A 26,960-nucleotide genomic window follows, 5' to 3' on the forward strand; every position below is an offset into this window, starting at 1 on the left:
TTGTCAGTAGCATAAAAGCAATCTGTTACAAGGCAGACGCTTGCACTTGTAAACAAGTGAATATAGCCGTTGTCTCGAGCAGATGGCAAACACCACTTTTGTACAGACAAGATACAATGGGCATGACAAAATAAAATTAATTGACAAAAAGAGACATCCTTATTCAATATTATCATTAGAACATTCAATTTGAATGTTTCTTTGAGTCTTTATCTTTTCACAAGGCTGTTTTCAATAAGGTGGAGGTACTTGTGTGCCTATTTTCTACTGTTACTGTAAAATCCTGTGAATAACATTTCTTTAAAAAAAAAAAAGAAAAAAAAAGAAGAGTGGTTATCAGGGGTATCATAGGAATAGAAAAATGTTCACATTGTTTCAACAAGGGTAACCAACATTTGTGGAGCGGAGAGCTATTTTGCTTGCTGATTAGTGCGAAGAGCGACCAGTTTGATACACACTTCTGAAGTAAGACATTTGCTCAAATTATGTTTAATCAGATAATATATGTAATATATACAATATATGTTATTAGTGCCGCAAAAAAATTGGCTACGTCGACCACGAAAATTGGCCTCAACAAGAATTTCTGCCTCGAAACGGAGGACAGAGCAATTACCCGAGTAATCGACAGAGTAAATGATCAATTCACAAAAATGTCATCGTGACAGAACTTGTTTTTAATGTTTAAATAATCATTGATGCGAAGACACTGACCATGTTAATGTCTCACAATAATTGGGAGCAGCTTGTAGAAACGCAAGCCTGATTAAGGTTTACTGCTCCCAACTAAAATATCCAGTGTGAACCCAATTGAATTGGACCACTGGGTGGAAAAAATGGCTTCAGTAATGATTTAAACTCACATTTAATCCAAAAACTTACTTTCACATTTTACTGACAAATTAAAAGCAATATTGCTTTTTTATAGTCACATTTGCGGTTGGATTTTTCTCCTCGTCTGGAGCTGCCCTTGTACTGCGATAGTCTACATTTTATCCCCAGGAGATTAAATTCTCATTACCTCCATATTTTTCATTTCTCTCCCTATCAAACTAATTTCAGTCCTAATTTTACCAGCCCACCTTTAAATGCCAATCATTTTCCAAGCGGTCAGGCAGTTTAAACATGAAGTCAGTCATGCTGTGGGCACGGAACACCTCCTGCACCCGAAGCAAAACACAGATATGTTATTACTGAATGATGGAAACAAGATCAAGAAACCGCAGGGCTGCAGTGTCGTAGATGATCAGACGGCAACGTTACGCTGACAACTATGTTGCGGCGTATCGCTTGTGCTGTGTGTTTGACACTGATAAATGTGTCTCTGCGGGTTGCACGCCCATGGCAGCCGTGGGCACCTTGGCTAGCAGCACGAGACGTGCGACTATTAAGGTTTTTATCACCTCCCTGCTTGGGTTCTAAGGAAGATCAGCATTATTTTATGAACCGGTTGCAACGACGGTCAAACTGCGTCTGTAAACAGTGCAGAACTTTCAAATGATAACGTGACATTTGTTCATCGTTTCCGCCCACAAGTGTCAGTTGTGGTCTGATCTGATATTTCCCTCCGACGTTCCTTCTTTCTTGACAAATCTCAGAGGGGATGGCAGTAGAATGAAACCTTTTCTATATGTTCACAGATGAGTCATCTTGCCAGTTAGAAATGTCACAGCTATTCTAAAGCTGCCCAGTTCCTAAATTGTCTTATAGAATGCTGATGTGTCATTTTTATCAATGCTTCTAACTTGCACCTTGTGCATGATACTGATTCCTGGTCTATTATTAATAACGCAATGTTGAACAAATATGTGGTGGATCACCCAGCAGATGTCCGTAGAATCTTGCTACTATGTGTAGCTCTACTTCTTTTTCTTTAGTATACATTGTACAAATGTTCTGGCTTCAATCTAGTTGTTAAAAAGTTTACCTGGAGCTTTTTGGAAACTTCATACAGTCTGTTAAATAAAGCTAAAGCTGGCACGAACAGGACTGGACTGGCCATACATGGTACTAAATGCCCAGCGGTCTGGCGTCTTTTTGGGCAGATGTGTTATTTAATTATTATTTTCCTCCATTTCATCCCAAGAGATCATCCCGAAGTAGAGTTTTAGCAGCCCTTTTCAAAATACAGACAGCAAATTAGACCAATAAAAATCAAGCCATGAGCAGTCAGTGATCCCGTCGGAACGCAAATGTTATCAGAATCTGTCTTTCTTTAGAATAGAACGTTTAATTCGTGCAGTCAATAATAGGGTTTCAATCCAAAAGTTTCTAAATTTTTAAGTGATCTTAGTGAAACTAAACATGCGACTTATGTCTGTTTACATTCGGTATTACAGTATTTTGCAAATATTGAGAGGAGACGGCATCTGCGATGACATCATATGAGTGCCTCTGCCACAAGACACTTGGCGTACAGCAACAAAAGATGAACACTCGCTTCTTTAATTAACATCTGGCTAAAAGGTGTGACGTGATATCCAATCCTGTCGTCATTTATTCGCACAAAACCAGCCCAAATTTGCATTTTCCTTTAATCGATACACTGAAAATTATGCAAAAGAGTGTCTGCTCTGAGTGGCTGTTAGCTAGCAAATCGCTGCCGTTGAGCCGAAACCTCATACGACACAACTGTACAAATTTGATATTTAAAAAAAATAAAACAAAACAAAAAAATCTCTACTTTTGGTCAGTCCAGTTGCTTTTTACTTCAACGTGATCCTGCTTGTATTATGGAGTGTGTTGAGCAAAGGTTCTGGATTGGTGTGAAACCTTGATTGACCTTGACACAAACAAAACTAGCCCGCTGGGTGACAACGTTTGTGATTTTGCTAGCTGTGCCCTCCTTGGTGATATTCCTCTGTTCTACTATCTGTTAAGTTCATCACATGCCTCTTAATCATTGTTCCTGCCGCTAAACTTTTACAATAAGCCTCTTAATGTCTCAGTGTTGAATAGCAAGTGCAACTGTTCGTTTTATTTCAATGGGCAACCATCCAGCCTCATAATAAAAGGCATAACCTTGTCAAATCCCAACAATCTCTCCCATCTCCAAGTGCTGTCTCCTGTCGACGCTCATAAATTGCTTCTGTTTAATTATATAATAACAACAAAACGGAAGAAAATGGAATCATTTAGGCTTCAGCCGTCAGTATATCACAGAATCTGCACTTAGTGATGAGACAAATTGATAAATACTTGCATCCAGGAGCGGGTTTCCTTCAACTACAAAAGACTAAACAACCAATTTTGGAAGCAGCCAAAAATTAACAAATGGCCCTGCCAAGGAGACAGACTTCAAACGAGCCAGACAACACAATTTATAACAAAGTCCGCCGACAATAAGGCAAACAAGTCGAAGAGACGCGCACCTCTTCAGCCGGCCAGGGATGATCAGGGATAGATCAAAGTGACTCCAAACCGGTCTGAGCTCCCCACGGAGGCGCTGCTGATTCACCTCATTGTCTCGTTGAGCCTGCTTGCCTCACGGGCTTGAAATAGATATTTCGACAGCACAGTCTCACTGAGCCAAAACATTTTGGCAATCTTTGCGCATGTGTGTCAGGTTAAGCAGAATAGAATGAAAAGTATCCAATCTTTTGCAGCCCAGCACATGCAGATGCGGCTCTGCACAACAAAAAAGATTCGGTTCAATTTGACTTTTGTGCAGCAGAATGCCAAACTCAACGCCGGAGACGTGCATACAGACAGTAAAAATAACTTCACCTTTTTATCCTAGATGCCAATCATGAATATTTACTACCAGTGGGTCCAAACCTCTCGGGTCACTAAATAAATAAAGGCTATGTCGGCTGATAAGCAGGTCAGAATCAAGAGGCGAAAATGTTAGCCCTGGGATGCTGGAGAGGTGAACTTTACTGGCCTCGAAATTAATTCAAATGAACTAATGTGAAGAAGTTATGGACAAGTGTTTGAGATAATCAGGCTTGGCATGCTTCCAGCGCGTGTGTTATGCCAACTTCTAATCCTAAATCCTTGCATGAAGAAGTCAGATTTTAGTTTGTAAACACACAAATGTACTCACTGCTTCTTTAATTGAAAACAACATCACGAGTATAACCAGTCCAGTCACTAAAGAAAATGGTCTCGCCGACCAAAACTGCCATTTAGAACAATTTCTCCATCTGACACAGGACTCTTGTGAATGTCAATAAAATATAAGTGCTGTTGGCAAAGCAATTTCAACATGAAATGACTTTTTTTTTTCTTTTTTTTTTGCAGCTTGCCCATTTAATGTAGATCATCATTTTGTTGTAAGAATCTGAAAAGCTCAGCTTTTGACAACACGTTCCAGGGTACTGTTTACCACTTGACAGACAAGCAAAGGCTCATTTCATACACGTGGTGCTTAAAATGTATGGCTAACAGAATAAATGGAAACAGCCTTAAATGATTGCAAACTACTTTTGTATAAACAATTTCACATCACTCTTGCCTTTTGAACACACTTGGTAACCATCAAATGACCGGTGCATATTCGGGGAGTTTTTTCTTCTTTGTTTTTGTGACGTTGCGTGCCACACTCGGCTAGCTTACAGGCTATGTCCGCATTGTCTGCTTATTTGTGAACGAGCACCATTTCCTGATGTGAGACCAAGCCCTCTGAGAATTAGCATAGCTTTTCCTTTGTGCAATAACAAGGCTAAGGGGTAGAATTGGGATTAGTTGCATGAAGCTTGTTAGCCCGTAAAAATACATAAATTAGCCGCATCATTGTTAAACGCAGCGTTCAAAGGGTGTGAAAAAAGTAGTGGTTTGCGGTTTGGAAAATAAATACATTCATACAGATGTCCGGTTTGTCAACTCCTCTGGGAAGCATTATATTTTAAAATACTTAATAATAACAACTGATCATTTCACTGACATTGAAACGGTAATATTTCATAAACACCATGCCAGTCTTGAAAATTACATTATGTAGTTTTATTGCGACTCGAGCTTCTCCACAAAAAGTTACTATGGTGTCACATTTTTGCCCTCTTAGGAACGAACACTCATGCAGAAAATCATTAGCATGTGATTTGCAATATTCCTGTTTCCAAACTTTTAAATTACATTGATAAATGCTACGACTACAGCCTAATGGGCTACAACTAATGAAACAACGTTGCGCTACATTCGGAATGGAAACATTTATAAGCTGCATATGCAGAACCATGTTACAACTTTTAACTCAATTCGTCGTATCGCCAGCTGTTTTACAGCATTTTGATTGAGCTTTCAAGACCTACAGAATATTCTTTTCCGTGACAATATGATTGCCCAGGATAAACATTTTTGATGCATGGCGGTCAATAATAACTTGAGAGAAACCCAAAGTGCTCATTCTTAAGCCCTTTTCACACTGCACTTGCTTGTTGAGAAAGAGTTGTGTGGCAGCGTGCCCATATTTGGAAGTTTTGTAGCAACCTAAAAACAAAGTTTGCCACTGGTTAGACATGATGAAAGCCTTGACTTTTCTTACTTTAAGAAGAATGAGTAGGAAAAACTAATGCAAGCTTGGATAGTTTATTCTGTAACCTGTGAATAAATCGGCCAAAATAATCTAGTCTGATGTCACGACGCCGCTGGCAATCATCTTGCCGCGGCCATGTTGCTCTGCGCCACTCCATTCCGTGGCCCCTGCCCCTCACCGCATACACAAAGAATACTAAATGCAGTGTGAAAAGGGCTTTAGCGTGACAGCCTGTATGCACATGAACGCGTGGCTAACTTCACTTTTGTGCTTCCTCTTTCCACAGGTACAAGAATATCAGCCTGCTACCGACTAGTTGTCATCCTTCTGGCTTACGGTTTGGTGAGGGAGGCCTTGTTATAATATGCGGAGGGGATATGTACGAGGAACTGACCTGGTTGAAACCAGATCTCACATTTTCTCTGTTTGCTCTTAAAGTGAACAAGAGATTTGCTTGTTTTATGTTCTCCTCCAACACCACCATGCGGACTTCACAGTATAGCCTCATTCCCCAGCCACTACTACTCTCGCACCGAGCACATTATTATTAGCCACTGCGAAAAAATAAAAATAATAAGAATTCAGCCTCCTTAGAATCAGATGGATGACCTTTTGTACAAAGGTCATCTTTACATCACCCAAGGTGCAATGCTCCAATGTGAAAACGGACTCCTGTTAGATAACTCACATGGAGGAATCTCTTTCTTATGGTTTCGCTGTTCCAGGTCATGTGTTCATTTGTCGAAATGAACAAGAAAAATAAGAATCTATATTTGTGTTATAAATATATATATATGAAATTATATATACATCTGTTTTATTTTACTCACCTAGAGTTAATGTTTGTGGCGTATACATAGCTGACACTGATGGCTCATGCCTTTCATTGTGAATAGGCCCCTTCAACAACTTAAAAACAAAAAAAAGAAGATAAAACTGAATTTCATTTTTGACTGTTACCATTAGCCTTCATTTGTTTCATTTGTCTTTAAGCTGTTCAAATGATCTAGTGTGCATACATTTACATCTCGTTTGTGATACAAATGTGCATGCTTGTTGATCAAGGCTTAAAGGAAGAGGAGTGTACTCCATTATTTGAACATGAGTCAGAACTTGGAGTTCAGTGTTTCAGTATTTCAGATTTAGCTTTATTTCAATGTGCTAGCTTTGATGTGGAAAAAAAAACAAACAAACATGTCCTTGCCATTTTTATTTGTATTGCACCCTCTGAATGAATAAAATGGATGTCACAATTCCCAGTATGTGACCATTGAAGAATTCATTTAAACTGACCAAGAGTTTATAGTCAACGGAATGATTTTTAAATTGTATGCCTTCCTGTGTGATAGATATCTCATTTCAAAGATAATTGGAGTACTTGGCCACGAGGAATAACTTTGTATTTTGCTGATACGCACGTTGCATAAACAAATTCCGTACGTCTGGGTGAATTATGACAGACGGTCTCATGAGCAAATTCTGTTTGGGAGGAGCAACTTCCTTAATGCGATATCTAAAAAGTAATAAACATACCCTAGAGAGTATTTATATACTGATCGCTTTGACAATCTGACACAACAGGCCAAACTATTTTGACACCAGATAATGAAAGTGATTTTTGCTGCATTTTGGACTACTTTCATATGATGTCAGACCACTTCCCCTATCGTCGTTTCTGCGAGCTGTCAACAAATAAATATCAACATTTCAAAATGAATGCTTTACTATTTACAAATATCTATCTTTTATTTTCCATAGAGGTTTGCCTCATTAGGATCGCAGCTGACTTTAGTTGTCTGCAATCTGTGAAAGTTTGCCGTCCACTGGAGTCCCCCAGGGATCAATCCCTGTCCCGTTGCTGTTCACCTTACACGCAGAGTTTACAATGAGTACGGAGAACTGATTTTGTGGGACGGCACGAGTCCAAACCCTTCAACATTAAGACAGACAGCAACTCACCTGAACAATAAACTGGACTCATCTGTAAATATTTTATTTTTTTGTACGGGGTCTATACAAAAAAAAAAAAAAGGACAAGCTACAGGGTGACCTTCTGATGACATGCACGACTCAACTGTGGCAACAGACATTTTTCAGGGAGTGGTCTGCTGGTGCGGTAGCACCTCAGCTGCTGACAAGGGGGAAATTGTGCAGGCTAATAACGACGTCCAGCTCTGTCCCGGGACATATCGTGGATTCATTGCAAGAGAGTGTGGGAGAGATGAGTGAGGATGGTTTGATGGACAACAACTCCCACTTAATGCAGGACACCATCAAAGCACTCAAGAGCTGCTTCGGTGATGGACTCCTTCACCCCAAATGCTTGAGGGAGCGGTACGACAGTTCCTTTCTTCCTGCTGCTGCATTTTTAGCCGTCTTAATAGCGTCATTTTCATCATAATTTTATATAAATACTATTGTAATATTCATCTCATATATTATTGTTCTTTTAAAGTTGCCAAGGCTCTGCTGATCATTAATTCTGACAAGTGCTTATTTCATTACTAACAGGTTGAAAATAGGCTGTTTATTGAATTGTATATTTTTCTGCTACATAGAATGCTGCTAACTATTCTTGCCGCTGTCCACAATCACTCCTGTGTATACAATATACTGTAGTATTTATTCACTGCTGTTTTCATTCTCCTCATTGTTGTAAATACGTACTTAGATTAGATTTATGCTTCTTTATCTTTGTGCCTCTACTGTCCACTTTGCTCTTGTAAACGCTGAATATCCCCATTGCACGACTAATAAAAGCCCAGTTCTGTTCTATTTTATGATCGGATCTGCACACAAATGAAAGACCTTCCATTTATAACGGGCTTTTAGCAAATGATTTCTTGTCTTTTTAAATGTAATTGATTTCTGGGTTTACCGCTGCTGAGATCCCTTTCAAAAATGAAAGGCGCTTTCGAAATGAAATGTGAATGGCTATTTATTTATTTGTGCCCCGCAATGGGCTGAGGAGTAGTCCAGGATGTACCCCGCCTGTCACCCAAAGTCAGCTGGGACAGAGTCCACCACACCCACAACTTATACAAGGATAAGAAATATAGATTATTATTATTATTATTATTATTATTATTATTATGGATAAGAATAAATTTGCCACCTTTAGTTCAGCTCTTTAACCTCACCTCCTTTTATTATGTATTATTTATATCTGTTTTTTTGTTTTTTTTTACAGTGAAGTTAAACCCTGACAGCGACATGTGTGGAAGTGGTCTGACCTCATTCTGAAAAAAATTATGCCGTTCTTGAATCCCTACTTTACACATACCGAAATAATCAACCGCAATGAACAGACTTTTTAAGCTCACAAAACACTGTAAAGCCAACCATGGCTTGTAACAATGAACATAACCACATAATTGCCACGCAAGGAGATAAAGCACGTATTATCCAGCTTGCTTGGTTCTCAACATTTAGAGCAGCGGTCATTCAGTTCCTGGTTAGTCGAATGGTGACATTCGTTAAAATAACTCAAGTGCACTGCAGTTTCTCCTTTTCTATGAGTCTCGACTGAACTTGTGCTTACAAAGCAAAAGTTGAGCGGCGCTCTCAAAGAGGAGGAGAAGGACATGAACTTGATTCAGCGCAGTGGTTCAAAGAGTGATAGTGTGTCAAGCTTTGCGATAACATCAGAGACGGCTGCTCATCAAGAGCCTTCTAGCCTGGGAGCATGATGTGTGGGCACTGAAGGGCAGGCCTACCTCATCCCTCGAATTCCAAACAGCTCCACGGGGTTTTGTACAGTTAAGTGTACTGTCGAATCACTGTCCACACTTTACTACGCTCGGAACGGATACTGTACATAAATGCAGATTTACAGCGTCCGGGCAGCATAATTTGAAAAATGTGCTTTGGAAATGGATTCAATGTAAAGAACAATGTCTGTATAAACGTGTAAATTCGCATGGTTTTTCCATTTAAAACACAAGAGGCCAGTGATTTTCTGTACTTGTAAAAATTGTGCCATGTATTCATTCAAGTGTTACCAATTGAAAGTGGGTTTTCATCTCTTAAATATAGAATTGGGTACGATGTATTTGAAAATTATTGTAAATTATATATACAAATGTTCATCTGTAGTAAATCCCTTGATTATGGGCTTGAATCTGATGATAAGGACATGTACTGAGGAAAATATATGTTACAGAGAGGCTTGCTCCGAAGCAGCTTGGTCTCTGTTACCAAAGATGGAAACCGCTTGTAGCTCAGGATGCCTTTTCTTTATCCGTTTTTCTGTTGTTGTTGTTTTGTTTTTTAAATAGATGTATTATTTTCTAATGTACTTCACTTCTATGTAGTCTCGTCTGATAAGCTGTTCAAAGTTCTGATTATTCTCTTTAAATTTGGTGTTGTGTGTGGCATCTGTACTGAAACATTGCACCATTTTGTATGACAAAGGTACCTGACTAATATTCAAATAAATCATTTTCACAGGTGGAATTTAAACCTCAGGGATTCAGTCTGTTTGATATCGAACTGTGGCATTGTATGTGATGAGAAATGGAGTAAGTGGGTATAACAGAAAACAAAAGAAATACTACGGTATTTAAAATGTACGGCTATTTTAACATTAAAAGTCAGCTAACAGTAGTTTTTAGCCAAAAAAAGAAAACTCTTGTTGGGCTGCCAGGTTCCTTTTACGAAGGAATGGATTCCCTAGAGCCAATTTACCTTATAGGCCTGATTGGTGGATTGCTGCAAAGATAGTTGTCCTCCTGGAAGGTTCTTCTCTTTCCGCAGAGAAACCCTGGAGCTCTGACAGGTCCATCCAGACTGCTGAAAAATAAAGAACAAAGTCGTAAAGAAAGCTAAATGAACTTTTAGTGTTTTTTTTGTTTGTTTGTTTTTAAATTGTATATTTCTGTTTCGTCACAATCTCAAATTAGTATTTGCAAATAGAAATATGAATTCGGCTTGACATTAATGATTGTCACCACTGACCATTTCCCAAGCAACTGCTTGTAGAAAAATAATTCACACTACAGTTTAATCTGTAAAGATAATCTTTCAGCGACATCCTGTCATCCGGTCTTTTCTGACTTTAAACGGAACGGGGGGGGAGGAAAATGCTAAATTTGTCCCGATTGTCGGCATGTTTTGTTTGTAACCCGCTTTATCAAACGGCATGGCAGATCTGGAAGCGACACGAGTGCAAAGGAGAGAGCTGATTTGAGGAGACACGAGGAGCAGGGCAGAAGCAGGAGGAAAATGACAGCACAGGTGAAACCTGTAATGAGACGGTGGGTGAACAAGGACAAGGAAGTGGCACGAGGAGAATATATATAAAAAAAAAAAAAAACACACACACAAATTCAAATGGTTCTTCTTCATGCCTACAAAAAAAAGAAGTGTGTACAATCCAAGCAAAATAAACAGACCAGATGGGACAGGGACAATTGATCACACACTTTTTTTCTCTCACTATTGAAAACATTTAAAAAAAAAAAAATATATATAATTACTATTACTACTATTACCTTACTAATCCCCATCCTAGCCAAAGCAGCTACACTGGTAGCATGATTTAGTCATAACAGAGCGTTGTTAAACACGAAATGATATCGATTTGATGTTGAATGAAGACTTTCAGTGCCCCGAGTTACTGTCATATCAACTAAAATAACCATGTGCACTGTAATGATGACTTTAAAAACAAAAAAAACAAACATCCAATGTACTTGAGATCCTAATGGATTAAAACATTTTCGCTGAACGTAATAACCAACTTACAGTAACTGAAGACATTAAAGAATTCATTTTCTACCCATTTATTTGTATGTAGCTTGTTACATAGCAATTTAGCTATATTGTATATTGTAACTGACCAAACACTTTTTTTTTTTTTTTTTTTTTTTTTTTTTTAGTTCTCGAAACACAATCTATATTTCAATCTAAAGAGCAAAGTAAAATACATACCCAAGCAACATTACCCAAATCCAATTATTTTTTTTATTGGACTTTTTTTTTTTCCATTAATGAAAGAAAGAAAGCCAAGGCCTAACGAGCTTTTAGTTCATACATCCCTCAGGCATAAAACGAAAACCAATCTGACTCACAAACTGGTGATATACAATACAATCTGTCTTCCTCCTTACTTACCAGACATCATAATATTGCACTCCAACCAAAAAAAAAAAAAAAAAAAGTGTATTTTGTCCTTCTGTCATCGCTCTCTTTGTACTGTAATTGGCAAATGTTATAATGCAGGCCAATTTCAACAAAGACGTTCTTGCAATTTAGGTAAATGATATGCAAAAGGTAAGTCCAGATGATACCTACTGAGACTGCATAGTGGTGAATGAATTGTGGGTAAATTTTATGCTTTACTACTGTCATATCATTGTACGAAAATTCCACATCATTAACATCCTGGAACAAGACTGAAATGTCAACATGACAACATAGTGCTATAAACAACCTCCTCTATAAGTGTACTGTCTGCCCTGTCCAGTGTCCACCCACTGCCCACTGCAGTGACCACTACAGGAAAATAAAAAAAATATATATGATAGGTCAACAATGGGAGATAGGTGAAGGGAGGTAAAGAGAGCAGAGGGGAAAGTAGTAAACAGTGTGAGCAAGGGAGGAGAGAAGGTAAAAATCAAAGTTGCTTACCAGGCAGACCTTGAAGTAAGCGGACGGATCATCGCCGAGAATGACAGGAAGCCCCGTGAGGACGAGGCAATTGACTTCTGTCACATTCCAAGCCTGCTGGATTGAGGAAGCAGAGAGGGCATCACACAAAATGATATCTTCAAATTTGAGACCAGTTAAAGAGGCCAAAAGGGAACATCTGTCAAACTTTATCCAGGCTAATCGTCATAATTCATGTGTTCCATTTAAAACTTTTGATTCACATCAGTCGTGAGCTTCAGCTAAATAAGAAGGGGGTCATAGTTTCTCAGTACAATTCTGTTTAGCATTTTAGCTGTATTCTCTGCTTTTGATTTAATTATTGAGCATTTTATGTTTTTTTTTTCTTCTTGTAATTTTATGCAACTCCAAAGCTCTTTGAATTACCTTGTTCACTGATATCTCCAAAATTCTCCCAGTTGTATCAGTTAGCTAATACCTGCTAGCATAAAATGTTGGATTTAAGCATTGTTTTGAGCAACCAATACTCTAGAACATTCGTTTGGAAATTTATAGGCGCCAATATTATTCAAGCATTAAAATTGCTGTGGTTATAATTCAAATTTAAGTCATCATCAGTAATTCAGCGTTTTATGTGTTTTATGTATTTTCTCAGTCATCTCTAGCTCAATCTAAGACGGTAGGTTGAAGCAATGCAACTGGACTCATGTTGTGTGTTGTGTTTGTTTCTTGTTTTCCAAAACTATTCAGCAACTTTTCTGCCTCTGGGATAATTATGCAGTATAATCTGTGACTGTAAAAGCCTCTATATCCCATTGTTGAATAGGATTCCGATTGGATTTTCGCATGAGTCACGAAGTGCTAATAGGTAAGTCCCCAAAGAAATCTCAACAAATTGTAAAGCAACTTAAGGCGGTGAGCTTTTTCCTTTCGATTCTCTTGCTTGCCAGTGTATGTGTGTGTTCGCGTGCGTGCGCGCCTGTGTCGGCCCGGCCTGCATTATTTATTTGCACGCATTAAAAGTAATCAATTGGAACGGGCATTGATAAAAGGCTCTTTATTAGGCTTTCCAGAATCCATCACTATAATGTACTTGGTGACTTTCGAGCCCAGCTTGATTGTTTTGTTCCACAAAAGGTCCAAATGAATGAGAATGCGTTTGTGCGGACATATCAATGCTAAGCACCCCTCAATGCTTTGGGATTTGGGAACCCCAAATGAACTGGAAGAAAATTGTATTGGCTCATCGGCCAAAAATGCAGATGGCTGTCACTTACTGAGCAAGACAACTCCCACCATGCCAATATGATAATGTACTAGCAATGTCTAACCCCCGCATTAAAGGGGCTCCCTGCCAGTTTCACTCAGGAAAATGCACTTTTTAAAACAAACAAACTACTTCTCAATTTATAGATATGGGCTTTTCATAACGTGTGGGGGTGATTTTGTCCCAAACCCCCACACTTACAATTTCAATTACTATATTTTACAATTACAAAATTGGCATAATTATAAACAAAACAAAAAAAAGAAGAAGATTATTAATACTAATTTTGAGTTGCTTAAATTAATATATTTGCATCTTTTTTATTTTAAAATGACTAATTTAATCGATCGTTTGGTACAAAAGGAACTTGCAAAATTATAGTGTTTCAAAGAAATGTGTCTTAATATTTTTTACATGTTAAAACATTTGCTTGTTTTGTACAAAAATAAAAAAAAAAGCTCATCCTAATCTTGATTTCAATTATTACCAAATTAATCTGGATTAATATTTTCTTCATAATCGAGCAGCCCTACATCTTATTATTATTATTATTATTATTATTATTATTACTACTACTACTACCTCATATTGTATTATTTATACATTTAAAGTGTGTTTTATCAAACTTAAACGTGTGTGGGCATTATGACCATTTCACATTTGATTAAAAAAAACAAAAAAAACCTTCAGACATCTGCCCTAGAGCTGAACATGGGAAGGCATTTCTGTTTCTTTTTTCAACACAATGCAAATCGAAATAAACAAAAGAACGGCTTCACCAGAAGAAGATTAAGGTTTTGGAAAGGCCCGAAAGAATCTGTTGGTTGACTGGCAGAGAGCTGTGTATGGGAGAGTGACTGCCAATTTGGAGGGTTCCCCCCCCGGGCCCCCCCCCCCCCCCCCCCCCCCCCCCCGCAGAAGATGGATATTTCAAGATGTGCAATACCCCGAAAAGACCATTAATTTGTATTGTGTGTGCTGAATATTTCTCATACTCTCAAATTACGCATTTTTAATTTTTAATTTAACTTGACAAGAGGTATACTTGTTATATTCAGTGTCAACACCGCACCAGCATTGCCATTCATGGTGAGTGGACCGGCTGCATTATTTATTAGTCAGACAAAAAATGTGCTAGTGAATTGGAATTGGGGGAGAAAAAAAAAAAAAAAAACACATGTCAAATCTTGTTTGTTTATAGCATGCAATAACAAGGACCCTCCAACAAAATTCTCATCTCTCTTCTTACCCTCAGGGACTAGGAAGAAGTAGAGTGCATACACATGAGAACATGAAGGTGACATCTTGCTGTCAGATTAGTTCAAGTTCAATTTGCTTTGGGGCATTCAGGTGCTGAGATATATACAGGGCCTGAACCTTAATGGAGCCCATTTTTTTTTAAGTCATCATGTGACTGATACAGCTCACTCAAAATACAGTTTGTCAGGTCAAGTTTTGACTCACTGTTTTGATGACTTGGGACAAAAACAGAAATATCATGAAACACAATCTTACAAAAAAAAAAAAAAAAAAAAAAAAATCTGATCTTTTCATTCTCAGGTATCATTTTCTCTCGTACACCATTTGACTGTACTTTACCATGCTGAACTATTGATTCATGAAACGTGTCTAGTCATTTGACCCGGAAATCTGTCAGGCAGGAAAGTGTTTATGTTTCAGGTCAGTGAAGCGGAAACGTGTTATCTTCATTTCCGTGTGCCTTCTGTATCGTGGTGATGTGACTGTCATGCCTGTTCTGTGTTGTGTGTTTTTAAAACCGCGCTTAGAGGTAAAGGCTCTCACTTTTATTACACCGTTCATCACACTGTACAACATTCATACACATTTCCTTGAAGTGAATAATAATAATAATCATCATCATTAGTAAGGTTCAAGAGAAAATACAATTGAGATCAATTCAACAATAGTTTAGTGGTTGCCCAATGTGGCATCACCTCGCTTCTCAAACACAGGGTATTAAAGTTGACTGAGATAAAAGGTGACTTTTTGTAGGACACCGAAATGGGAGTTGGGAGTTGATTTAAGGGCTTAGATTAGAGTCCTTTGCATAAGGACACTTGGGACAGAATCAATGCGGGACAATGCTCGCGCTCTGTTTGAGAATAGATGTTATAGATGCTTATCTTTGATTATGTGTTGCTAGATAAAATAGGCGAAAAAGATGAATTTCAGGTGCATTTAATGGGGGAAATGCTGATAATGCTTATTTATTATATTTGAATAGCTACAACTAACCAGCAGACTGCTTCTTTATAGTCGTAGCTTGACATTGAGTGGATTCAAATCAAATGTCACAGTCAAGATTAACAATGACCATTTCTTCATGTTCCATTTGATTTCTCTCAGGATGTTCATTCATTAAATTGTGCCGCCATGTTTGGTTCGAACTGCATGGTGTGAGGTTGCATGAGCTGATGCAATTGCGTTGAAGTTCTTGCATGAATATGTGCATCCACTCTATTGTTGGGAATCATTACTGCTTTGGAACTGAACACTATCTTTCCAGCTACAATATCTGACTTGGACAGACTGGTTCGCGATTAATCCCGCTTCTAAGGCTTAATGTGCTAAACTAACATAGCACTAACTTGAATTTATTTAGTCTTAACGAGAATAACTTCCGCTAGCTTTCGGTAATCACCATATGAAACAGTATGTGTAAGGCTAAAGTAGCCTATATGCTAAAATTAGGAAGCGCTAACTCGAGTTTCTTTAGTCTATGCTAGAATAACGTAGGCTAGCTTTCAGTAATTACCAAATGAAACAGTATGTGTAAGGCTAAAGTAGCATATGTGCTAAGATAAGGGAGCGCTAACTCGAGCTTCTTTAGTCTATGCTAGAATAACAGGCTAGCTTTCAGTATTTACCATATGAAACAGTATGTGTAAGGCTAAAGTAGCATATGTGCTAAGATAAGGGAGCGCTAACTCGAGCTTCTTTAGTCTTATGCTAGAATAACTTTGGCTAGCTTTCGGTGATGTCGCCATATGAAACAATCAATCTATTATTATCTAATATAACATCTATTAGGGTTAGAGACTGGCATTTTGAGGTGGACCACGGTTGCAAATGTGAGCTAGCGAGATGCTATGACAGTGTAAATTCATGTTGGGATCATGTCATAGTGTTTTTTGGGTTGTCAGTGGCATCTGAAATTGGATGCCAACCGCCAGTGAACAGGAAGGTGAAGAAAAGAAAGAAGTGCTTTAACTGTAAATTTTGGTTGTCATCTTTCTATAAAATATCTTCTTCTCCAGTTTCTTTTGGAACACAGGAAAAACTGAGCACCAAGGAACATATCTAAAAAGTTAAAACCCTGCAAAAGTTTGGTTTTAGCCACAGATGCTTCTACTTAGGGAGCTCGTTTACCTGCCGAGTGAAAAGAAGCACCTGACAGTCATACTTGTGAATTTAAGACTAGCCGTCAAATCACAAAATAAACCATTTGTCGACTCAGAAATTTTATACGAGTGGAATGAAGGTTGAGGACAATAATGCTTTCAAGTTTCAACATAAATGTTGTTGCACTGTTGTTTTGTTTCCTGCTTGCGAATGCATTACAGGCTTGCAGAAGGCATTAAGACTTTAACCTCATTCTGGACAACTCATATGTTTGTACTCGGGAAATGTCAGCAATGGCTCTGATGTTATCTACTGCACATTTTGACTAGAAATAAATATATAAAGCAGGTGGAAAGGGTTAGAGCAGAGACGCATGTTATATAAGCACATTCTCTGTTAATACATCTTATGCATGGCATGGTCTGATCGGGAAGATTGCTTGTCTTGTTGGCGCTGACCTCTGTGCTTTTCCACTTCTTTTAATCTTTTTTTTCCCTCCCTATGTTTTATAGCTTTTATCATATATTCTCTGTATTTATATGTAGATATTTCTTGCTACTTATCCGAAAAGCACAACAAAAATGTCTTCATCTTTATTTGTTTGAAAATTGCCAACAGCCAGAAATGCGTGGAACTCGCACCAAGCCACAGTTTGAGTTGCTGAACCTGATTCCTTTATCTGTCCTCGGTTTACGTTTGCCCCTCCCATCAGATATTCCGTCAGGGAGAACAACAGAGGAGCGAGGGACAAAAGCTTGGGGAAATGAGACGGTTGCTGCTCGATGTCGTCATTTTACGGAGACGTCGATTAAAGATGTCACATCGTTGATGTGTGTTACAGATCAATCGTCTTTGTGGATGCATTTACTGTCACAGCACGTATTCACTAATTGCTTTATATTTCAAGTGGAATGAAAATAAAAGTCAAATTTGATCAACATCGGTACACGCCCATTTTCGTGAAGCATCAGTGCTTCTTGGATTATAGTTCCGCTGTAGAACATCCTCGATGTTCGATCCTCACTCATTGATGCACATTTACGGGGGGCTTCTTAATATGACAGTCTAAGAAAAACTTTGAAACGTCAAGAAACTAGGAATGTTTCAATTAACTCATTTAATCCCAATAACGTGTAAATACGTTTTTTTTTTATGTTTTAAGTGTCCCAAAGACGTATTTATACGTTTGTTTGTTTTTTTGTTTTTTACGCTAGAGCATACAGAAAGCTTTGATGCAGCCTCTCAGCTGCAAAGGTTGCAGAAGAGGTAGTTATTAAACAAACGGCCAGCAGGTGGCAGCAGAGCAAAGGAGCTCAACCAGGGCCATCTAGAAAAAAAGCTAAATTACTTACAATTTTAAATAGATTTGTGAAAACTGATGAAACTTAGCTCTCTTCTAATGCCAATTGCTGCAAAACTGAAACAGATAGAAACATACTTTTGTTCCTGAGGAAAGAAGAGACTTTAATCTTTCTTTTGATAGGTTCCATGCTTTTATAGCAATTGAACACAATATTCTGTGGGCATTGCAAAATCAGTCAAAATTCAGTAAAACAGCCAGGAGCGAACGGGATTGTGAAATGTGAAAATGAGTGAATGAGTTAAGAATTGTGCTTTTAATTGTGTGAAGGTAAGCCCGTATCACACTGAGCAGAGATGACTTGCGAGTGTTTGCGAAAGTAGCAAATGTAGATTTTTCGTCAGGGTTCGTTCAAGGCCGCAAACGGTTGCAAAAACGTTCAACAACAGTTTTCCTTGACACCAAGAAATTTTGAACATTTTAAAATGCATTTAAGTTTTTATTTTTACCCTGACTTGAATTAATACTCCCCCCCCCCCCCCCCCCCCACACACACACACAACTACTTTTACTTAAAAACAGACTGTGAGTGCTTTTGCCACTTCTGGTCCTCAGGCAACCTTACAGAGGATAAGCTGACCTTTAGTGCTTATATGCCACCTGGAGTCCAACTGGAAAAAGAGATGCTCATAATGCCGGGATTTGCAGTTAAAAGGAGCTATGTTTTTCTCCTGCAGGAGGCTTTAATCTAGCTCCCTTCTGTCTTTTGTGCTCTGTTCATCTGGTCTGATTTGTTTCACCTGCCCTGTCATATTCCACTCTGGTCCTTAGCACCGCCCTTCTTGGTCAATTCATCCGTAGCTTGCCATCACGTTCTATACTTACTTTACTAATGACTTCCAGTTGTTCACTGTTAGTTTAATTGTGCGTAAATGGCTCAAAGTTGCGTAGTACAGTAGGTAGCAGTACAACATGAGAATTAATCAACATCCTATCCTATGACACTGCACAATATGCAAAAATAGCTGATGAAAAATGTCCCACCAGCTGTTTTGTTTCTTCAGAGAGGTAAGTCAATTGTGCCATTAAAGCGCTATAGATATACTTGTTATGCTGCAACCTTATGGTATGCCTGGAGTTAAATCCATGTCTGAGGAAAACTGCGAAGGGGTTTCATTAGCATTGGATTACTTTTATCACTGATCTCTGTCCAAAACAAATGGGATGTTTAATTTGCAAATTACAGATGTAGAAGATTTATGCAAGGGTAGACTAATGAATATTTGATATTATTGCATCTTATGAGCTGATATTACTTGCTGCGTATGCCAAGGTTTATTTCATTTGCCTCCATTATTTATTTTAAATATATTATATAGCAATAGTGGCATATTCCTGCAGTCATTTTGACAAACTTTGCCTCTATGAGGCTTGGATTTTTGCACTGGTGGCAGATGAAAGCAGAGGGTATTTAAAATAAAATAATTTATTTAAAATTAAATCCCTCTTTTCATCTTAGATTGACTGCAAAAAAAAGAATACTTATCTTCTCAGTTAGATTCCAATTTATAAAAGGCAGACTCAAGCTGGAAGTGCTTTACTTTCCTCACGCTGACTGCTATTTGCATGGGTTTATCTCCCCTGTATCTCTCCACAATGTGACAATAAATTTTCCAGCTGTACAGACATGAACACTCAATCCTGCGGCAGAGTTAACATTCGGCAGTCTTGTGTAAATGGTGCTCAGACTGCAAAGCCGCATATTAGTAGCACTGAGATGGTGCCACTTTATTACAAACGGGAAACAAACATTTCACTGTAGTTGCTCTTGTGAGAAGTTATCAGGATTTTGAAAATCATTCCCACGGGGTGCACAACCTTCATATCATTTTCATAATGAGAATTCTGAATAGGAATATAATTTATTTTGCATCACATGGGTTGTAAATGATGCTATAGCCATATCGTTTATTTATTTTTCCTAAGATATGTGTTTATTTGAGGTGAAGTATGTGTTTCTGTGTCCTTGATCATGAATTGAGATAAAGCTTCAATTCGAGTGGAGATCTGTGTAGGGTGTAGCCCGGCTCTCGCCCCATCTTGAGTTAGCTAGCTAGCTAGCTAGCTAGCTCGCTAGCTGGCTGGAATCGGTGACAGATGGCAGTCCAGAAAATGGATGCGCCTGTTATTAACTCATTTTCTCCCAATAACGTGTAAATACGTTTTTTTTACGTTTTAAGTGTCCCAAAGACGTATTTATACGTTTTTTGGGTTTTTATTTTATGCTAGAGCATACAGAAGGCCTCTCAACTGCAAAGAACGGTTACAGAAATGGTAGTTATTACACAAACGGCCAGCAGGTGGCAGCAGAGCAAAGGAGATCAACCAGGGCCATGTAGAAAAAAAGCTCAATTACTTAAATTTTGAATAGATTTGAGAAAACTGATGAAACCTAGCTCTCTTCTATTGCTAATTGCTGCAAAATGGAAACAGATAGAAACATACTTTTTTTTTCCTGATGAAAGAAGAGACTTTTATAGCAATAGAACACAATATTCTGTGGGCCTTGCAAAATCAGTCAAAATCCAGTAAAACAGCCAGGAGCGAACGGGACTGCTTCTGTGAAAATGGCTGGGAGTGAATGCGTTAATGCTACATGTAACTTCTTTACTTTCAAATCAAATAATGGAAAGACAATGAAGCACTAGTTGATGAGGCACAACAAATTCAGTTCTTGCTCCAGTCAACATCTCCTCAGGCGCACAGTTGCACACAACGATGGAAAAAAAAAATGTCTTCAGGCGCTTAATGCTAGGTGTTAAGAGAATATCAGAGCGGCACACATTGCCTCATCGTTCTCGTCTCCTGATGGTTCCCAGGTTCTCTCATGCCTGTCTGCTCCTCTTGTGACCTTTTTGAAGTTATACATACAAAATGAGATTCTTTCCCTTTAGCAGCATATCATTTGAGAGTGATCCCACAACCTAGACAGCACTTTCTAGCACTCCTCTTCAATCTGCCCATTGAGATATACGGCACATAAATCCTCGTGTGTGGGTTCATACAGAGTCATGATGGTTCACTCGCTTGACTTACACGCAGGCAGGTTGAGATCACTTCCCACTTAATGACTGTAAATATTGCTTGTATCTCTATCATATGCACAATGTAAATGACCAGTACAAGATAGTCTGCCTTTCACTCAGTAGCAGTTCTAGGGGGAGTTATCAGGGGCCAGTGCCCCTCAAAAACTGAGTATGAACCACATTGTGACCCACCCTCAGATGTACTGTAATTATATTAAGGATAGGATATGTCATGTTTTGTAAAAAAAAAAAAGGTTCAATGCTTGGTTGATGGTTGAGTCTCCGCCAATAGTAGCTGCTCATTCCGTTTAAAATCTGCGCGCTCGGGGGGCACAATCCTTCACATGGCGGAACGAGAAATTGATTTGCTGGAGTCCACGCAGGAGGTCAAAGCGCGCAAATTACGTTTATAAGGAACTGCAAGCAGACCTCAACGGGTGCTTACAGATCTGTAAAATGGGAACCCCGGAGACTGCTTTTCACCTCTCTTGTACGTGTTGATGTGTGACCCCCAATATGTCTGATCTGGAATATTTTCCCCTGTAAAAAAAAAAGTGGTTCACTGAAAATATAATACATTTGTGCTGTCAAATACATATTAAGGTATGATCAATCTAATGCATCTCCTGTAATTTTGCACTCATATCTTGATTTGAAAAATGCAGATTGAATTAGAAAGCTGTTTTTTTTTTCCACTGCTGTTTGTAATGACAAATTACCTGCTGTGGAAACATTGTCAACAGATGGCAAACTTATTCAAGTGGGGTGTGTCTGACGCTCCTGGGAAGTGTAATGGTGGAGGGTCCGCAATGAGATGCTAAGTGATGCTTCGCTCCGGCACAGCTTCGGCGAACGGCTTCATACATCACACCACTGCTAAACTAAATAAATAAATACATACATTATAGATGTTACACCTTGACAGCACCCCCACATATGAGTCAAATTTGAGTTTTTGCAACCGTGAGTAAATGGTTAGCAGGTTTGTATCTTTTCACAGTGTTTTTTTTGTTTTTTTTTATGCACTCACTTTTTATCTTTTCAGCACAAATAATGGCCCGAGGTCATCATTTTCAATTTCTCAAGATTATTCTTTCTCGGGAGCTTTTTTCTGACCTTGCACACACTCAAAGTACTGATCGAAACCACAATGTTGATTTTGAAATGTTTCACTATATTCCTTGTATAATTATGCGTTGATACTACCTATTTCCATCCATCCATCCATCCATCCATCCATCCATCCATCCATCCAACCATATTAGGCCACTTTGGGTGAGGGTGAAAGGCCTTTTGTCGTAACCGAGAGCCCAATAGTCATTCTGTCACAGCTCCAAGACTCCTGTGTGGAAGGAGAACTTTTCCAGAGGGACAACCAACTCATCTCAACAGCAATCCACTACTACAGCCTGTATGGTAGACTGGCCAGATGGAAGCTATAGAATTTTTATTAAAAAGATACATACTTGGAGTTTTCCCAAACACATATGAGCAACTCTGATCCCCTGCGGTCTGATGAGACAAATTCAAATCTTTAGAATGAATGTCACTTCCATTCTGTTTAAATTCATTAAGCAGCGCCTCGGTCCCAAGAAGTAAGCTTGCTCCGCTTACAATCTAACTATTAAAAGTGCAGTGAAGCGCATCGCTCGCTGCTACAGATGGTGTGTCTGTTTGTTTGTGTTCTTCTCTCCCTCCCTTCTGTTTTGTCTCACAGAATTTAGTTGCATGCTAAGTCCTCACTATCCACTGTCCTTAAGTCGTCTGCCATACCTGCTACATTAATCATTACAGGCTGTTGATCATCTCATATGCTTTGGGTAAACACCCTGAAATAGAACACATTGTCGGGGCCACTCGCCTTTTAAAATTCCTCATACGCTCCATAAATGAAGGTTGTATGACTGAGATTGGACAGGCCCCATAAAAGGCAGCCTGGCTGCAACAGCTCTGGATATTACCATCAAGAGCGTGTGAAACAAGCGCTGAATATTTTCATCGTTTCTGCCGCAATTTTACCCATGAAATTCCAGGAAAAGCCTGGGGAAGGAATGTTAGCCTTTTTGGGTCATGGTCTGATTTGGTGTCGATGTGTTTCCTGGAGGAGGCTGCCATCAGCATTGAAAATAATTTGCTTGCAATCATTGCAGGACTGACATTATATCCAGCAGCTCAGGGGAAACTGTTAGCATTATTACTATAGCCTCGGGTGATTTCAGCTCTTCATAATGTGATCTTGTGGACCTTTTATATATATATATATATATATATATATATATATATATATATATATACTGCAGGGGGCAGTGGATTATTCAGCCCAAATGAAGTTCTTTTGCACATTTTATACACAGTCATACTGCAAGCGCAGTGGGATTCCCTCCCTTGCTTTGTGTGGTCGTCACAGCTGAGAGTAGCAGTTTTACTTTATTCCTCTCTTACTTGACAAGAGCCAAAAAACACTTTGTCCAATTTATGTGACACGTGGAGGAAGTCGGTTGCTGTCAATGGGTGTTTGTCCATATGTCCCCTGCGATGGACTCGTGACAAGTCTACGGTGTACACTACCTCTTGCCCAAAGTCATCTAGCAAAGGCTCAAGTTCTCCGTGACTCTGACTGCGGATGGATGGATATAAATGTCCCATCCCTTTACATTTTGCAAGGGCCTACATGTACTAAACAAAACTTCAGTGCCCGTGCCAAGCAAGCTCACTGTCCATTGGCTCGAAGTGAAGTAGCTGTGAAATTACATTTTACTTTTAACTACGTTGTCCAGCTTTTGTACGCAAAAGTCCCATTACAAATGTGCCGTGCTTCAAAGGTTTAACTGATATGTGTGTTAGATTAAGGCTCTTGATGACTAGATAGATGACTTGAGCTAGGCCGTTATGTCGCTGTTATTCGTCCTTGCTTGGCGCCTTTCTATCTGTCTGCATTCTGACACACGTATCCAGTAAAAACCAGTTGAAGCCATCAGGCCACACATTCTCACATGGGGAGGTTGAGCCGTTCGCCCATGTGGGCGGGCGGCCTCGACAGTATAAGTGCAGGGACGATTTTGAATAGAGCAGTTCCTCTTCCGCATGCTAATGGAAGAGAGTTTCCGCAGCTGTGTACTCGATCTTTCTGGCATCCAGTAAAGTGTTCAACTGAGAAAATGCAGCCGTCTGGTTATTACTGTTAGTATAATATCATGAGCATTAAGATACAAGAACCAGTGGAAGTTCCCACCCAGAACTTTTCATGTGCATTCGCAAGTTTATTGCAGGCATAAAAAAAAAAAGAAAAAGAAAAAGAAAAAGATATATACATATCTTGTGATGCCCCAGGAAAATGAGGAACCTCTCCATGGAGTTCAACCCATTTTCCTTTAACACATTTACTTGGTGGAAGAGGGTTAGTAATAATGCTGCATCAAAGACTGCCGGGAAGTGGGAAATATCCAAAGCAGCTTCTGAGGGGATGACCTCAAAGCATTACATTTGAAAGTTAACACCAAAAAATGAAACTAAGACTGACAACCTTAATGAGAGCATTGCTTGGTATTAGTTGTACATTAAAGTTAATATGTTGAAAACATATGGATATATGCAATCACATTTACTTGTTTTGCATTTTTCAAAATAAATTCAAACAGCAATATGTATTCACAAATAAATCCCATAAATGATGATTACTGTTATTTGTTGCATTTCTTCAGTGATGCAACCACGCTCTGTTTTTGTTTATACCTGACCTTAGAGTTTCTTCCCTCCCTTTGCCAAATGAGTTTGAAATGTAGTGAATTAGCATCGGCACTTTTCGGTGTTGTACGGAATTCAGCATAAATGCAAAACAAACCTTTGATTTAAATGAGTGCAGGAGGTGGAGGACTCAAAAAGCTAATGACTGAGCAGTCTCCCATTACAAGATGTGAATCCTCTGAGCAGCACAGCGGGTGTCCAATCTTGAGGGAGACAGCGGCACAGTCCTCAGGTTCAAGTTATTTTCACACATAGCAAATCTCACTCAGCAGCCGCACATGCCAGGAAGTGCCACTGCATCTCCTAACTACTTATCTATCTTTATCTTCAGTACCGTGCATACATTGCAGATTGCTTTCTCCCTGCTCCTTTCTACAGTGAGCAACAAAGACCTTCAATGGGCTTGATTGGGTCAAAGGAACTGCAATTTGCATTCATGCGCTGTGGTTGACCTTTCTTCAAAAAGGAAGTAAATTGAATTGAATTGAAATTTTGTTATATCTTAAACGTACATCTTCTTTATCTGCTGTTGTTTACATAGATCTACGAACAAGAGTTGAGTTGAGAGTTGAATATAACGATTTACATTGTAACCACTGTCATGGAGGCACATGCTGTTTTAACAAATTATTTACTGTTTTCCTTAAACTCTGCATGAAAAAGATGCAATGCCAATGCATCGAGTGAAACAAATGCACTGCCACTCCATACCTAGCTACAGCAATGGTTTAATTAACATTTTAATTAGCACAAAACATTGTTAACTCGAGGCCATTCTGGGAGCCATGTCTGCAACAGACTCATTACATTCTCTCATAGCCTCTCTACAGATGCTCTCCAGAGGGCTACCGGGAAAAATGTCACTCTCTAGAGTAATGAGGAGACGTGATGGATTTTAATACAGCTCTGGGCACACCTGGTTTTAAGTTTTAAGATTGGCACACATGCATTACGACAACAGTAAATTGAACAAAAACAATCATTTAAATGTAGGTTTGGTTTCCAGTCTATCACTTTAGAAGAGGCTACTTTTCCATCTTCTTTGTCAAAATATTTATGAGAATTTCTTCTCTTTACAGGTTCCGCTGCATACATTTTTAGTAGAGTTTTTTTGCTTTCTGTTGACACAACCCCAAACAAATTAAGTCTTGTCAACATTTCACTTCAAGTACCGTCGTCCACTTTGGCTCATTTCAGTATTGTGTTCCACAGGGTTCCATTTTGGGGCCCTTTCCGTTTTCATTATCTTTTCTGCCCTTGTGTTCCATCTTTAAAAAGGATATTTCCTTTTAGTACTATGCGGATGACAGTCAGATTTACATACCGCTATGTAAAAAGAAGACTTTCTCCTTAAGACCACTTTTTTCCTGACTAGACGAAATCAAACCTGAGAGAGAGAGAGAGAGAGAGAGAGAGAGAGAGAGAGAGAGAGAGAGAGAGAGAGAGAGAGAGAGAGAGAGAGAGAGAGAGAGAGAGAGATCCCCATGATCGTACCCACAGACACACGCAAACCATTTTCCTTCCAAGGTACAGGAAAACACTTTATTAAAGGATATTGGCTGACCTTCATTTTTTTTTCTTCAATTCCAGGGTCATTTTTCTTTTACCAGTCATACGTTTTTCTATGCTGCATAATATGAGTGTGGGAACAGGGAAGGGAGGTGTGATCGCACTGAGACAAATCTGTAGTGAAGCATGTTTAAACGTCAAAAGCTATCCTTTCCCCCTGTAGCCGCAAAGTTGCCTGAAGACACATCATTTGCACACCATGTCCCTATTACACACTTGAAATACAATGAAAACAGCGGGGGCCTCAAGATGGAACCCTGTGGAACACCATACGTCAGTGAGTCAGAATTGTAATATTCAACTTAGTTTGATAAAGGTTATGTTACACATCAATCAATCAATCAACTTTATTTATATAGCACCTTTCATACATTTAAAATGCAACTCAAAGTGCTGGACATCCATAATGCAATAAAATAAAAGAAAGAAAAAGCCCCCCCATCCCCATGATCGTACCCACAGACACACCCAAAACCCAACAAACACATGAAAACCACAACATGGCTGGGCACAGATGTACCCTGTAAGGAAAGGCACCCAGGAGGA

At 38.9% G+C, this 26,960-nt stretch overlaps 2 protein-coding genes across 10 annotated transcripts in view; one reads left to right on the forward strand and one right to left on the reverse strand.

Moving 5' to 3' along the window:
- vstm2a (V-set and transmembrane domain containing 2A) overlaps positions 1-9,931 on the forward strand; it is a 44,441-nt gene extending 34,510 nt beyond the window's left edge. Inside the window, exon 5 of the mRNA XM_077509116.1 lies at positions 5,763-9,931. Coding sequence (XP_077365242.1) covers positions 5,763-5,839 — 77 coding nt within the window. The 3' untranslated portion in view covers positions 5,840-9,931. The remainder of the gene's footprint in view (positions 1-5,762) is intronic.
- LOC144009389 (uncharacterized) overlaps positions 1-26,960 on the reverse strand; it is a 79,662-nt gene that overhangs the window by 48,006 nt on the left and 4,696 nt on the right. For 7 of the 9 annotated variants that reach the window (XM_077509115.1, XM_077509108.1, XM_077509109.1 and 4 more), the window contains exons 2-3: positions 12,107-12,202; positions 10,163-10,267 (exon numbers count right to left, since the gene is read on the reverse strand). In XM_077509115.1, coding sequence (XP_077365241.1) covers positions 10,163-10,267; positions 12,107-12,202 — 201 coding nt within the window. The remainder of the gene's footprint in view (positions 1-10,162; positions 10,268-12,106; positions 12,203-26,960) is intronic. The other 2 variants (XM_077509111.1, XM_077509112.1) reach the window with 2 other exon arrangements.

Source organism: Festucalex cinctus, chromosome 20 (assembly GCF_051991245.1).
Source record: "Festucalex cinctus isolate MCC-2025b chromosome 20, RoL_Fcin_1.0, whole genome shotgun sequence".
In the NCBI taxonomy this organism is placed as follows: domain Eukaryota; kingdom Metazoa; phylum Chordata; class Actinopteri; order Syngnathiformes; family Syngnathidae; genus Festucalex; species Festucalex cinctus.